General features: G+C 35.1%; 3 protein-coding genes across 3 annotated transcripts; all 3 read right to left on the reverse strand.

Moving 5' to 3' along the window:
* Positions 1-1,164: 1,164 nt before the first annotated feature.
* Positions 1,165-3,263, reverse strand: LOC116002143 (leucine-rich repeat protein 1-like). The gene is made up of 7 exons (XM_031242184.1): positions 3,148-3,263; positions 2,892-3,024; positions 2,567-2,638; positions 2,217-2,360; positions 2,035-2,115; positions 1,805-1,857; positions 1,165-1,397 (listed from the first exon to the last, which is right to left on the reverse strand). The coding sequence occupies exons 1-7, from the start codon at positions 3,221-3,223 to the stop codon at positions 1,354-1,356; spliced, it is 603 nt and encodes a 200-aa protein (XP_031098044.1). The 5' UTR covers positions 3,224-3,263; the 3' UTR covers positions 1,165-1,353.
* A 1,119-nt stretch (positions 3,264-4,382) lies between these two features.
* LOC116002141 lies at positions 4,383-6,168 on the reverse strand. Its single transcript, XM_031242183.1, has one exon. The coding sequence runs from the start codon at positions 5,360-5,362 to the stop codon at positions 4,541-4,543; it is 822 nt and encodes a 273-aa protein (XP_031098043.1). The 5' UTR covers positions 5,363-6,168; the 3' UTR covers positions 4,383-4,540.
* A 158-nt stretch (positions 6,169-6,326) lies between these two features.
* On the reverse strand, positions 6,327-10,070 carry LOC116002140 (zinc finger protein CONSTANS-LIKE 14). Its single transcript, XM_031242182.1, has 4 exons — positions 9,014-10,070; positions 7,375-7,575; positions 6,708-6,964; positions 6,327-6,588 (listed from the first exon to the last, which is right to left on the reverse strand). Exons 1-4 carry the CDS (start codon positions 9,908-9,910, stop codon positions 6,483-6,485), a joined length of 1,461 nt encoding a protein of 486 aa, XP_031098042.1. The 5' UTR covers positions 9,911-10,070; the 3' UTR covers positions 6,327-6,482.
* Positions 10,071-15,270: the final 5,200 nt, after the last annotated feature.

Consider the following 15,270-nt stretch of genomic DNA (forward strand, 5'->3'; position numbering starts at 1 on the left):
AAATTCAAAAGTGATCTTTTGGTATGAATAATGTATGGTGACCTACCTGTTGCCCAAGATCCCAACATTTTCCCGCTTCACTTCTTCAAATTACAGATTGTAATATACATCCTCTGGATTAACCAGAGTTAATTCAAGTTCTTTTTTATTCAATTCTTTATAATATTAAATTTAGTATTAACATATAAAGTTTATATATTTAAAAATTATATTAAAAGTATCTAAAATATACAAAATTTAAATTTAAAAATAATTAAAAATATTACATAAAATAAGTAAAAAAAAGAAATAGTTGATTTGATTAATAAATAGTAATTGTGACATGTAAAATGGTACAGAGAGAATATATCTGTATGTGTGTATAGGAAGAGTTCAGGTAAGAACACGTTCCCAGGTCAAAAGAGTGCTCTAATCCATCTATTTGCGAATTTGGGTAGATCAATAGTTGATGGTTGCTGAAAAATAATGGATACAATTGACTTTGTATTTTTTTTTTTTTATACTTAAACTCTTAATCATTGCTGAATCATTATAGGCGACTGGTATTACTCATCACTTTTTGTCTCATTTGAACTCACCCCTATATAATATAGTTTATGTGAGAACATACTCACAAGTAAAAAAGCAAAGACTTATCTCATCCATCTATTTTGATAGATCAACGATTGAGGATTACTGAAAAAATAAGAAGAAAAGGGGCATGGTCAATAAATAAATAAATAAATATATATATACATATATATATATATATATTCAAATGAGAGCATGGTCCTCCAGTAAAAAGTGAGGACAAATCATAGCTATACAGATATTAAAAAGATCAAATCGATCATCACTTTTTATTTAGAAGTCTGATTTTACTTGAATCCTTCTTTTTGTATATATATGATATTAACTTTTTGAGCTTGTATACATGGACTTCCTCAATTTGTTGGTCCGGAAAACAAAATTTGATTCTTATGTATGGGCTTGTGCTCGAGCCCTTGAGACATGTAATTGGATTGTAAAAGAGGCTTGCCCAAATGTGCCAGCACTCGTGTTATTGGAAAATGAAAATTAATCTTACATTTTATCTAAAATATTTAAAATATTCTTACATATTAAAAAGGTAAATAGTAGTCTATATAATTAGTGTTTTTTTTTCTTCTTCTTCTTTTCCAAATGTAAAAACAAACAAAACAAAAATACTTTGATTATGGAGTATTATTTGATACAAAATGAAATCACCAAAATACATTATTGTTGAAACTGTTTATTCAAATTACTTGATGGTCCGTCACAATTATATAACATAACAAGGATATGATGAAGACAGCGAATAATTTGCCCATTTCATGACAAGCATTTCACCACCTAATGTACTTTTGCGTCTTGGATTATTGTCGTCCTTATAATTCCTATACAACCAAATGCGACTGTAATTAGAATAAGCACTCACACGAGACCAACTGTCACACAGATAAACACTATCCAAAGGTGTGCAGTATATAAACTACAAGTGTTATATATTTCACACAAAGAAGTCTCGCACGAGACCAATCTACTCATGAACATATAAGAATTACTCCGTAAAATCTTTAAAGTACTACTCCATAATAGACAACAATAACCAATTGCAACATTTCTAAATAAATTATGAATAAATACCTTTTATAAAGAAATTTAAAGTTCCCTCACACAAAATCATATCGGATCAAATTCACTCATATTTACTATGAATATTCGACATTTTATGAATTTATATCGCGAATTAAATCTCATCAGTTCAATTAAGGTGGATAAAAAATTAGATGTAACAAATTACCTGACTTATTTTTGTGGTGGACCGAACCTGCCAAATGATTGTCTGCAACATTCCTGTAGTAGTAGTAATAATGATAATGATAATGATAATGATAATGATAATGATAATAATAATAATAATAATAATAATAATAATATTATTATTATTATTATTATTATTATTATTATTATTATTATTATTATTATGTAGATTAAAAGTCCAGAAAATTAAAACAGAAAAGGAAAACTAACATTATCTGCAGATTGCCATAAGATATAAGACCCAAGACTTCGATGGGTATAATTCCGGACAACTTGTTATTGTTCAATCTCCTGCAACAATTATTACCAATATCTGCGTAAAATTAAAAATCGAGAATCAAACGAATAAAATCACTATAGTCAAGAAGAGATAAAGCTCGTCGTTGACTTACAGAAAACGTAAAGATGTTAAGTTGCCAAGGCTCGATGGGATTGGACCCGAGAGTTTGTTCATATACAAATCCAAGCTCACGAGCTTATTCAACTTTCCTAATTCCACTGGAATTGCTCCGCTGATGCTATTGTTGTATAATTCTCTGTGAGAAATGCGAAATAAAAACTTCATTCATCAAGTTTAATTAAATAGATTTATCATCCTGATTCATAAAATGGACCCCGATATTTTCATAACATGAATTTATTATCTAATTGATTTATGAGGAAATTAAAGAGGCTGTGTTGATGTACTAATTCTAGTATATGTAAAATTTTTTAAAAAAAGTAAATAAATAAAAATTCTTACATGTATTGGAGATTGGGTAGGTTTCCCAGCTGAGGTATAAGAGGTCCTGATAGCCCAGCACTCTCAATATCCCTTAATTAATTGACAACAAAAATCTCAAATTTCGTTATTGAATTGTCACATACTATTATATGTATACCAGAACTTTTATAGTGACAAACAACACCGCTGTTTTATGTATGGTACCATGTATGATAGTATATGTCACTTAAGTCATATCGAGTGTGGTCAGCATTAACACAACAAAATATATTATACATAATTGTACCCAATACAAAAGACAACAGTAATAATATATATTCACAACAACCTTATATATACTTACAGTCTTGTCACACTATTATCGAAATTGCAAGTGACATGAAAATATGTACAAGGATTGACCAGTGTCGGATCCCAGCTTTTCAGCGCTCCATTGGGGTCTTTCAACACAGCTTTCCATGCATTAAGAATGTCCCCTATATATATATGCATATATATATATATATATATATATATATGTATGTAAACCACCAAATTAAATACATATATAAACACCAAGAAGAAGAGTTTTTGTGAGATTTGAATTGGTTAATTGGTACCTTCAGTGTTGGATCTTGCAGTTATAGCAGTTAAGCAAAGGAGCACAAAGACAAGGCCTCCAAACCTCCCCATCATTCTCCAATACTGCTACAAATAATTAATCTTCTTCTGATCTACAACCACTTGTTTACGGTATTTATATTTAACTCTGAGTTGAGCTCGTTTGATATTTGTTTAATAATTATAATAAACTCAAATCAAACCTCATCACTCCATAAAATTTTTCCTTGTTTGTAGTCAATGAAAACGGTGCATTAATTAGTATATTCATTGGGCTAGAAATATAGCAGAACATTCGAGTTGACTGACTTGAGAGTATACTTTGACTAGTCAAGTTCTCTGATGTTTTTGGTACGATTGGAAAATTTTTAGAATGGAGTATAAATGAGATAAATTATCCTAAAGGGTAGTTGAGTGGGTGGAGTATATTTCTCGTACCAAAATGTTAAGTTGACTGTATAAAGTCTTTCTAGTGTGATTTATGTCTCATGTATAGTTTGCGGACTATTATACAGGAGTTATGTATATAATAATGGTTGATGTTTTGAATTAGTTGGTGTAATTGGTTATGGTAAATTAAGGCTGCTGTAGAAAATGTGAATAAACTAAGATAGATGTTCAATTAATCTTATGGGCGTTTTAATTATTTATTCCATATTCAATAATAATCGAGAAGATTTTAATTAATTAATTCATGCTTTGAATAATTAGAGTAATATGATGCCGTGCACACAAGGTCTCAGAAATTATAAAACTCTTGGTCAAATTTAAACATGAATGATTCTGACTGGGTTGATGTGAAATTGTGAATGATAATGGATATATGGTCTACAACTGCGTATGTAATTTATTTTGGTGCGTGCCAATGCTGTTTCCCGGAAATCTTCAAAACAACGTTTGGTGTCTCGCTCCTGTGTTACGAGTGTTAGTTAATTCTGCTGCCGAGGTATTGTGGCACCTACAAAATTTGTTGTTTGAACTTGGAGTCCTTGTTCGAAAATCTTTTGTGTCGGTTACATATAACCTTAGTGCCACGCATGTTTGCAGAAATTCGGTATTCCACTCCCGAATAAAGCACCTTGCACTTAATTATTTATTTGCTTGCGAACGGGTCATGAGTGTGTCGTTATGTGTTGCACATGTACCCTTCTCTGCACAGGTTGCTGACTTGCTTACGAAATCACTTGGGCGAAGGTTGTTCACGGTTTTTAGAGACAAGATTGGAGTCTCTGAGTGTTAAAAATTTGTTCATTCATATTCTTTAAATATAAAAACATACATAACGTAAATTCAAATCTAGTCACTATTAGCCTAACTTAAAACATGCATGTTGTTTTCATGTTTTCCAAACATTTACTAAGAACATATATATATCCAACATGGATCAGATCCTTAAACAAGATTGTGTTTGCTATACAAAAAGCCGCCGCGAATCGGCCATCCTCCAACTTCATCGTCATCCTCCTTCGCCACAGGCTTCAAAACACAGTAACCCTTAGCCGTGGAACAAGAACTTCCACTCATAAGCTCTGTATCTCTTCTCTCATGTCTTTCCATTTCAGCTCTCCTCCTCAGATTCTGCCTCCTTATCAAGTCCCCACCATTCACTTTCGTTGTCGTCGTTTCCGTGTTAGGCCGCCTAGCGCAGCGCAGCGGCACCGGCAAGGCGTCCAGGCCCATAAGCTTAGCCACCACGCCGGGCTTACACCATATCACCCTCTCCCCGCCGATCTTGCTCGGCAGATACCGGCTTCTCTCAATTGCGCCGGCGCCGGCGCCGGCGTCCCGGTGACGGAACGACGATCTGTACATGGCGTCTTTCCCGTCGAGGGAAAACCGGGGGTACTGGTTCAGCGCGTTCCGGGCGGTTCGGAGGATGTCGGAGCTGTTAACGCACGACATGCGGTGTCTGACGATGTTGTTGTCGTCGTCGAGTTTCTCTCTCCGCCGCCGCGCCGCCATTTTCTCCTCCATGTCTAGCCGGAACAGCATTTCCTCTAAGGTGGGTTGTTGGTGGCTCTCCATCTCGCTCTCCTCCGCCTGCGACCGCCGGCCGGCGACCTCCGACGACATATCGAAGCGGCGGTGGGGGTCGGAGCTTTGTTGCTGGTTGAGGGTGGAGGTGGAGGCGGCGTCGTTGCAGAAGTTTCTGAAGCCTCTTCTCATCTTGGCTCCGAAGGAGTTCTTGAGGAGGAAGAATGATAAGTCTTTCATGGTTTCAACACAGATATTTGGGTTTGAACAACCATGTTACGTTGTGTGTGATTATGGGGAATTGAATTGAAGAAGATAATAGAGGTAGGAATTGAATGGAGAGAGCGGTGTGAGTCTTTCATTGATGAGACTTCAAAGCAATCACATGAAAGGAGAAGAGTTTCACATGATTAATGTTGTGGTGCTTTGATGACACTAAACACCTCAAAACCTTAAAGTTAAGACTCATCAATCAAACTAATGCTACTTCAATATTTTCAACCAATCACAATTTAAGGATCACTCCCCAACACATGTTCACAAAACTTCAAACTCAACACCGATACCAAATTGAAAATGTATCATCAATGACTGATTTCCAAATGCCAAAATTTGAGCTTTAACTCATGTGCCAATACAACAAAGTTAGAGGGTAGGGACGACCCCAATCAAATAATTTGCTAATTACAAGATTCCAAAAACTTTTAGTGAGGACGACCTATTAACCTTTTTCATTTGAGCAAGTCAGCTATGGACAGTTAAGTTGGTTTACATCCTTGTGTTCTATTGCCGGCTAAAATCACAAGACAAGATTTATCCGATACACACCAAATTAACATAGTTGTCCATAACTGACCAACTCAAACTAAGAAGGTCAATAGATCATTTTCACTTGGAGCTGAACTCACCTTGTGGTCCTCTGTAAAGTAAGGTCACAAGACAGTGCACACTCTCGAGTGGTGGCCTGACGTTTCCCTCAGTACTCCAAAAAAAAAGAGTTAATTGTTAGATCATACCATGATTGTTCAACCTAGTTGAGTGGGCGCGGTTTCCCTCTTCATACTTCCCATCATGGTAAGAGAAGCTGCAGGCAAGCTCTACAACAGCTGACAATGAATGATTAGAGCAAGCTTGTGTGATTTAGCAGGCCAGAAAGCCACTAGGAAAAATAACACAAAGGACACAAGGAAGAGCACATGGGGAGTTATATAATAATAATAATAATAATTGGTATGATATAAGAGCCTACAAAAGATTACAATTATAAGCAGACAGCAGTAAAGAAATATTTACACACAGAGACGAAACATCGAAAAGGATTACAAGATTTAAGACGAGTGATCGAGTACATAAAGACGAATCAATATCCATCTGGAGCATCAGCAGCCTTCACAAATCGACCCTTGACCCGCTTCCTGGTATCAGCTCTCGCTTTTCTTGATTCGTATCGGATGTGTTTGTCATATCTACAACAATAGTAACTAACATGCTTAGATATGGCAGTGGACGAGTTCTTGTAAAGGAGGGTGTCAGGAATAAGAAAAAAGTAAAGATGTTGAAAGGGAAAAGATTAGGTAATATCTACCTCCTTGTCTTCTTTTTCTCCTTGTACCGTAGCATTGCATTTCCTCTGTTTTTTGCGAGCAGCTCGATATCAGCTTTTGTCATTGAAGGTGTTGCGCTTTCGCTGTCCACTAAGATTGTCTGGTCCATAAAATGGATGTCTTTTGAGTGGCATTTTGGTTTACAGTAACCCGAAACCAAAGGAGGCTGTAATCTTGGTAAATTGTTGCTCTCCGATGTAGCTGGCCCCTGGCTCGCTGTTGGGTTATTAGAAATGTTCTGCACGCCACAAAAACGCAACTGTCAGATCAAGCGCTTACCACTACACCGAAAGTTATAGTTAGTAGTAGCGAAAGCGCAACTTCATTTTCTTATACTTGCGTAGCAATCAGCACTACGTTTCGATGGCAGAATGGTGGACTTGGCTCTTCGAGCCGCCGCCCAACAGCAACACTTGACACCTCGAAGACAAGATGCTACCGCCCAAGTATTCAAAACATTAAATACTATGATAAAACCTATGGAAACATTCATTTTGCTAGATTAATTGATCAATCTTAACGACTATATAGACAGTTAATTGTGCGTGCTCCTGTACAGTATTTCTCATCATTTCAACCTAAAGCATTGGGGATTTGATGCACTACAATTTCATTTGGGGGGAAGATAACGAACATGAAAAGACTTACACCGAAAGCTGTTAGGTCCTCATGAGTGACTGAGAAGTTCATTCGAGAGAGTTCTGATCCTTTCGAGTTTGCCAAGGATGCTTCTTTTAGGAGTTCACTATAGCTTTTCATCATATACGCCATGTCATTCGCACCATAGCCCACTTCTATCGGGCTAGATTCATCATGGTCCCTCAACTGCCCGAGGTTAAAATCCCATATCTACAAAAGCGGCAAATAAGTTTGTCAGAGGATGCAATCAATCAATCAAATTCCAGAGAATATTATTGGAGCAAGCAAAAGGTGGAACAAAGCACAAACAGAAATAAAAGGGTGGAGAGTCGGGTCCCTTTGTGTTTTCTTAAGCCATTTGTTTATTACATTGCATATCAAATTAAAGTGTAAAAACGCCCACCCCACTTCCTCTTGAAAACCTATAAAAGAAAAAGGCTTTGTGAGAGTGAAGAAGACACTTCACTTAGCTTCACTAACTTTTTTCCATCACTGCTCACTGCATCTTAGTGATTAAAAAAAGGCTTCAGGGGAATCCTTGCAAAATAAGGCACTATATACCCATAAAGAACATCCACCATAATCACAAAAGTGACTTCCAACAATTAGACTTGATTCCGTAACTTTCATCAACCACGTTAAGCCAATTGGACAAGACTATGCAAAGTCAGAAACACCGCAATGTGGTATAAACATGACATCCCAATCCCAATCAGTACAAAACTACCCCCAAAAAAAGTCGTTTTTCCTTTGTTTCCATTGTCATGGATCTTCACTCTTCATCAAAAAATCTACAGCATCTACTGACAGAAATATGGAAAACTAAACATTAATTCGAAGTCTCGAAGAGCTGATCAAATAGCAGTAGCACCTAAATGGATAAAACTATATGGATATATCATTTTCCTCTTCTCCCCCACTCTACTGTAAATTGAACCTACACAGATTACCAGGAGCTTTGGTGGATATGCTCAACCTCACAACCTTAAAGACATCAAATTTTTTGCTAACATGTTTCAATATATTCTAGAAACTTAGAAAGTGTTAGGATCAAGCCCTTCCCCCTACACCAAAAAACTATAGCTAATAGCCAATATACAAGTTATACATGTGTATTTTAGGTGCTCCACATTTTTCAAGGGGCCAGACTTGGCCCTTCAAGCCTCCTCCACCTAACAATCCCGCTAGTCACCCCGTGCTAGACTTGGCCCTTCAGGCCTCCTCCGCCTATCCAGCTAGTCACCCGGTATTAGACTCGACCCTCCTTCGCCTAACAATCCTGTTAGTCACCCGGTGCTAGACTTGGCACTCCTTCGCCTAACAATCCCACTAGTCACCTGATGCTAGACTAGGCCCTTCAGGCCTCCTCCGCCTAACAATCCGGCTAGTCACCAGGTGTTAGACTTGGCCCTCCTTCGCCTAACAATCCCGCTAGTCACCTGGTGCTAGACTTGTCCCTTCAGGCCTCCTCCCCCTAACAATCCCACTAGTCACCCGGTGTTAGACTTGGCCCTCCTTCGCCTAACAGTCCCGCTAGTAGCCGGTGCTAGACTTGACCCTTCAGGCCTTCGCCAAACAATAAGATTGCAAGAATGCTAACAATATAAAATTAAATCCCCATGAGTTAAAAGGAGCTAAGAAAGAAAACCTGAGGACTGCGATCACGAGAGGCGTTGTTCCACAACATGTTCCCTTCAACCATCCGATCATCTTCCTTCATGGGAGCCTGCATCATAAGCAAGGAAGTAAAGGGCACATTTTGAGGTTGTTGTTGTTGTTGTTCTGATTGGAAATGCTGATTTAGCGCCGCCACAGCCCCATCGCCGCCTTCCGCCACATTCCCCTGCCACCCACTCCCCCCATTCGGCGTTCTCGGCACAATATCCTCTCCTCCGCCTCCTCCGCCGTCCACCGCCTCCCGCTTAAAAAGCTCCACCAGTTGTTTCAGTATCACCGGTTTGTTCTTCCCGCAGCTCCCGGGGCTCTGCTGCTTCTTGCTGGGCCCACAGCCGCCGTCCGGATTGGAATACACCACCGGGTTATTGTCACTAGGGACCATTAAATCTTGTAACAGAACTGAATTGGAGATTTCTTTGGGCATCCAAGGGTCCAGTAACCCGGTCCAGCTCGGATTCTGACCCGACAACCGACCCGACTTCTTTTCCTCAATTTCCAACCCCCAAATTCCCGCGAGCTCGGCGGCGAGCGGGCAGCCGGAGAAGGCCTCGACGGGGCTCCGATCGTGCGCGGCGGAGACGGCGCAGCTAGCGTGGGCGTCCCAATCGCATTCCTGACAGAGCACGAGATTCTCGGAGGAACAGCGCACGGCCACCGGCTCGGCGCCGCAATTATCGCAGATCTGCGAGCGGAGATGCTTCCGCGACAGCGCGTTGGCGGCGTGCACGTGCTGGTCGCAGAAGAGGCAGAGCTTGGCGGCGTCGGCTCGGCAGTAGAGCACCGCCGGCTGGTCGTTACAGAAATCGCAGGGAACGATCTTCCCCCTAACCCCGTCGGAGTTGGGATGAGTACTCTCCTCCATTTCCATTTCGCCCGAATTGAAAACCAGACCGAATCGACCAAATTAAAGACTCTTTTCCTTTTTGAAGAAAATGAGATAACTATGGGAGGGTTCAAGTGTTTGTCACTCCATGCTAGCCCCCATCCCCATACGCAATTTCCCCTTCTTCGATTATGGGAGCTTTCGAAAGGCCCAGACCATTTAATTGATTGCTTCTTCTTTTCTTTTCTTTTTTCTTTTCCTTTTTTTTTTTTTTTTTGCTGCTGAGATCAAAAAGGCGCAGACTCATCAATTACTGTTTTTTCTCCCAAAACCTCTCCCAATAGTAAGATTAAAGCGGTTAAACTTAAAATAATTATCAACAACTCCAGTTAGGTTGGTTACGTCTTTTTGTCAATAAAAACTATTTTAAAAAATAAATTTATTAGGTGTACACCCTCAAATATTATAAACTTTTCTTATCAATTAAATCAAACTTTGTTAATGATGTCAAATATTCGACTCATTAATCAAAGATCTTATCTGTTTTACAGATTGCTTTCTCAAGTACAAAGAGTTAACAACATCTCCACTGAAACTCAATCTCATGACCTTCCATATGGGAGAATCACTACATGTCGTCTACAAAATACTTGGCTCATTGCTCATTGCTAACTTTGAACACCAAACTTAAGGTTCTCTCATTGCTCATGCTTTAAAGACACGTGAGAAAAGTAAATTGTGAGATTTATCTTAATTGATCTTCATGTTTTCAAATACTTATATATTAGTGATCACAACAATAATAATTTTAGATATTGTTTTCTTTGTTGATTCATAAGATTTGAACCATGCACTCAATAGATGCATAATATAATTTGCATATATTGATAGAATAATTTCAAGCACTCCAAAACAAAACAAGATAAGCCAATGTATAATTGTGTATATTACTCAATAATAATGAAGGTACTATATGCAGTGCATGCAACACATATAAGTCACAACTTGTACTATGTGGAGTATTCGATTGGCCCATTGTGAGCATTTAAAAATATCTATTAATAAATTAGTTATGTGACTAATAATAATTGTTATAGATCATTATCGGTATAAGAAAAATCAATTTAAAAAACACAAACAAAAAATTTATATATTATACCAGCACTCATATATTTATGGGATGAGATTAACCCCCATGACTCAAATCTTAATCAATTGTTATATCATGGACCATTATTCATATTGTATTGTGAATCATGACATAAAAATTTTATACCTTTAGTTAACACATTTTGTACCTATCGTTAAGAGTTTATGTACAAGTGAACAAATAACTTAATAATTGCTGACACGTAATATGATAGCTACTTGTACAGAAACTATCAACTGCAACCTTCAGGTACAAAATGTGCCAATTACATATACAAAATCTAAATGTTATTTTTTGACCATCGTATATAATACAAAGTAGACCGTGGTCCACGATATAATTTATCAATCTTAATAGGTAATTACAAATAATTACGAGATTTTATAGCGTGGTACCATATCCTATTTTGTTTCTAAAAATAATTTTTTATTTATATTTTGACATGTTGATTAAGATGCAGTCCCATGTATTCAATGTTCATCCAGATTTCCGATACAAACCGAATCTCGTATCATTTAGACGTGATTCGTAAGTTATTTGATTTCATTATTTAATAATTATGTTATTTTATATATTTAAACTTGTCATTTAAAAATAAACAAATAAATAAATTATACATGTAGTAGCTTAGTCGGTAGCAAAAGAAAAAAAAAACAATAAATCTCTTTCATGCAGTACAAATTTTATTTTACGTGATATATTTCATATGGTAATTCTTTAATTAATTAAATACTTTGTACTTAAAAATCACATAAACTTATGTAAAGTTGTCTTAAATAAGACAGATTTTAAATATATAATATTTGAAAAAAAAATACTTCGTAGTACTTTTTATATATCAATAAATATTACTCCGTATATTTTTACGGAAAAATATTACCCATAGTTTAATATATACTCCGTATGTTTTTCGTTGATAATTAGAGTAGGTTTAGGAAGAGAAGGAAGTGTGTGGGGCCAGGCTAGAAAATATCTTTCGCTTTTTAGCTGAGCTGGCAAGCAGACATGTTTTAATATGTTTACACTCATCTAACCTGGTAGTTAAGCATGTATTGTACAGCCACTTTTGACGTACAGGGAATTAAAGCATAGTGGTACGCAATCGCAATCACAATCCACATGTTTATGTCACCAAACAAATGGGAAAATTTATTCTCAAAAAAAAAAAAAAAAAAAAAAGGAAAATTCACCCCACTCACCTCTTTCTTTGATTTACAAAAAATATATATTATCGTTATATTTTGGAGTAAAACCATCTGTATTGTGATCATAGTTAATAAAATATCATAAAAAAATAAATTAATTACTTTATTTATAATTGATTATCTCAAATTAAAACAATTAATAGACCATAATTACGTAAAAATTTAAAATTATAATTAACAAATCAATACACTGTATATCCCATCTTTTCTTTCCCCCTACAAGACATGACACTAACTTTGTTTTCTCGCTACACCGTTTACACATGCATTATTACCAGCCTTGTGCATGTGTACCCACAAAATTTTGTCCATTACGCATAATAAAATTTTACTATGGGATATTGGGATACTTCCCATTTTAACCGCATTCTTTTTCCCAATTAAAATGGAAAGTTTTTATATCTTCAACAATAATTAAATTTTGGGTCACACTTGTGTGAGACCATCTCACGGATCCTTATTCGTGAGACGGGTCCGGTCGGGTCAAAGCACCATGTAAATGTCATACTTATATGTGCAAATGTCTTACTTATATGCTCAAATATAACACTAATCAAAAATACAATTTTTGTTACTTATAAGAGAAAAAGTAATACATTTTTCATAATAAGTAATGTTGACAAGTGCCCCTTACTTATAAGGGCAAATATAATACTTTTGAGGAAAAATGTAATACTTTTAAATCAAAATGTAAAAGTATTGTATTTTCCCTTAAAAGTGTTACATTTGTGCATATAAGTGTTACATTTACCCTTATAAGTAACAAAAATTTTATTCCTAATTAGTATTACATTTGAGCATATAAGTATGACATTTGTGCATATAAGTGTTACATTTGCATCTTGACCCGACCCGTCTCACCATGAGACGGTCTCACACAAGTTTTTGCCTTAAATTTTTTATCTTTTAATGCAATACTACCGACTTAATTTCCCTTACCTGTGGTTATAAATTGAGTTTAATTCTGTTTGTTGCCATAGATTTGTAGTTGCGGTTCAATTTTAGTTTTTCTTAATCAAAACATTCCATTTATTCATAGTATTATTGTGGTATGACTTCTTTTTTTTTAGTCATTCGTAAACAAGATCGTTGAAATTAATATTATTAAATATATAGGTGTGTTTGGTTCGCACATGGAAATCAGAATCATAATGTGTATCAAATACTTTGTAATGATAATGGTAATGTTAATGAGTTTTGGTGAAAGTATTTTGCATGTTTGGTACTAGGGTGGAATAAGAATGATTATTAATAGTTGGGGAAGAGGAAGAAGAAGGGAAATGAAACCCTTATTTTATTAGGGAATGTGTTTTGCAATTAATGAGGTAATCAACACCTATAGTAGTGTTCTAAAAACTTGTCAACCAAACAATAACAATGACTTTGATACTCATTCATGATAGCTAAACATGTCAACCAAACACACTCTAAGTAGATTTCGATCTTATTTTATGAATGGGTGACAAAAATGATCATGTCACAATAATACTAAGACTGAATAGAGATGTTTTGAAAAAAAAAAAAAAAGGACTAAAAATTTGTTGCACCTATAAATTTAAGACCAACAATGAAATTAACTCTTACAAATTTAAAGCATGTTAAAATGAATTACAGTTGTGTGATGCGGGTCCGATCAATGTGCAATGTAACACTTTATTCCTAATTTAATATTGCATTTGCTAATATATAAGTATTACATTTCATCTTAACCTAATCCGTCTTACACAAGTTTTTGCCTGTTAAAATTAGTTGTTTGGTTTTCAGAACATCATTTCAAAGATCTCTTATCTAATAATCTAGTCAAATGATATAATCATATATGATGAGAGATAGTAACATTTTCCAAAAAAAAAAAAAAAAAAGCATTTTATTTGGTCTCTACCAACAACCCTATCACGTCTTTCAGCATCTTGTTTTATAAATTTTAGAGGAATTGTCTATTTCTTATATATATATATATATATATATATATATATATATATATATATATTATAAACATTATCAAATGAGAGCACGGTTCTAATGTCAAAAGTGATGATTGATCTCAGCCGTATATATGAGTTCATCAAAGATCGAAAGTTTTAGTAAAAATAACACGTGATAATTTTATAATTATTAAAAATTTTTAAGAGTAAAGTTATTTTTTATTAATAATAATAAAATTAATCTCGTAATAATTTTTTTTATTAATGAATTCTGATGGATAATTGTGATAATTATCACTTTTTCCAAAATAACCATATTCTCATTTTAACCCTTATTATACGTTTTAAAAATTAGGTACTGAATAATTTATTTTGGGATTTTTGGGGATAAAAGACACAAATCATTGTGAACGTCATGATGAACATTACTCCAAGACCTGTCGTACTTGGTTAACATGTATAATCATAATTTAATGATAAACTATACGCCGTATGTTGTCATATTTTTCGTAATAAATTCAAATTTAAATTTGAATTTCAATAATTTTCATCTTTATCTCTATCTCTTGGCATATTATTATTATTATTATTATTATTATTATTATATAAACCTACCTCATCAGAGTAAACCTACCTCATCTTCCATTCATATGTACGGTACGTCTTTTCTAATTAAATGCATACGTAGAATAGTTGTGTGTCCTTTTAATATTCAAAAATACTACTTAGACTTTAAAAATCTATTTCAAATTTTACTCTCATTAAGTGTTTAACTTTTATTAAAGAAAAAAAAACGGATAAAAAGCATGACCCCCTTAACAATTAAAGCATGTCACATCATCATATAAGAAGTAAAATATGAGAATACATGTAAAATTGCTCTTTAAATACTAGAGTTAATTCAAAAAAATAATCATCGACTACTATATAATGTATAATATAAATTAGAAAGTAAATCTAACTTGACTACAAATATTTTTAAATTTTTATCCTTGATTTTCAGTTCAATTATCGGATATGTTAATTATGAGAGTAGGAGTGTAAAATATAGCCATTTTCACATTTCTTCACCATTATCTTGTGTATAAATTCATTGTTGTGATATTTTATTATCTATAGTATATT

The sequence above is a fragment of the Ipomoea triloba genome, chromosome 13, assembly GCF_003576645.1.
Source record: "Ipomoea triloba cultivar NCNSP0323 chromosome 13, ASM357664v1".
NCBI classification, from domain to species: Eukaryota; Viridiplantae; Streptophyta; class Magnoliopsida; order Solanales; family Convolvulaceae; genus Ipomoea; species Ipomoea triloba.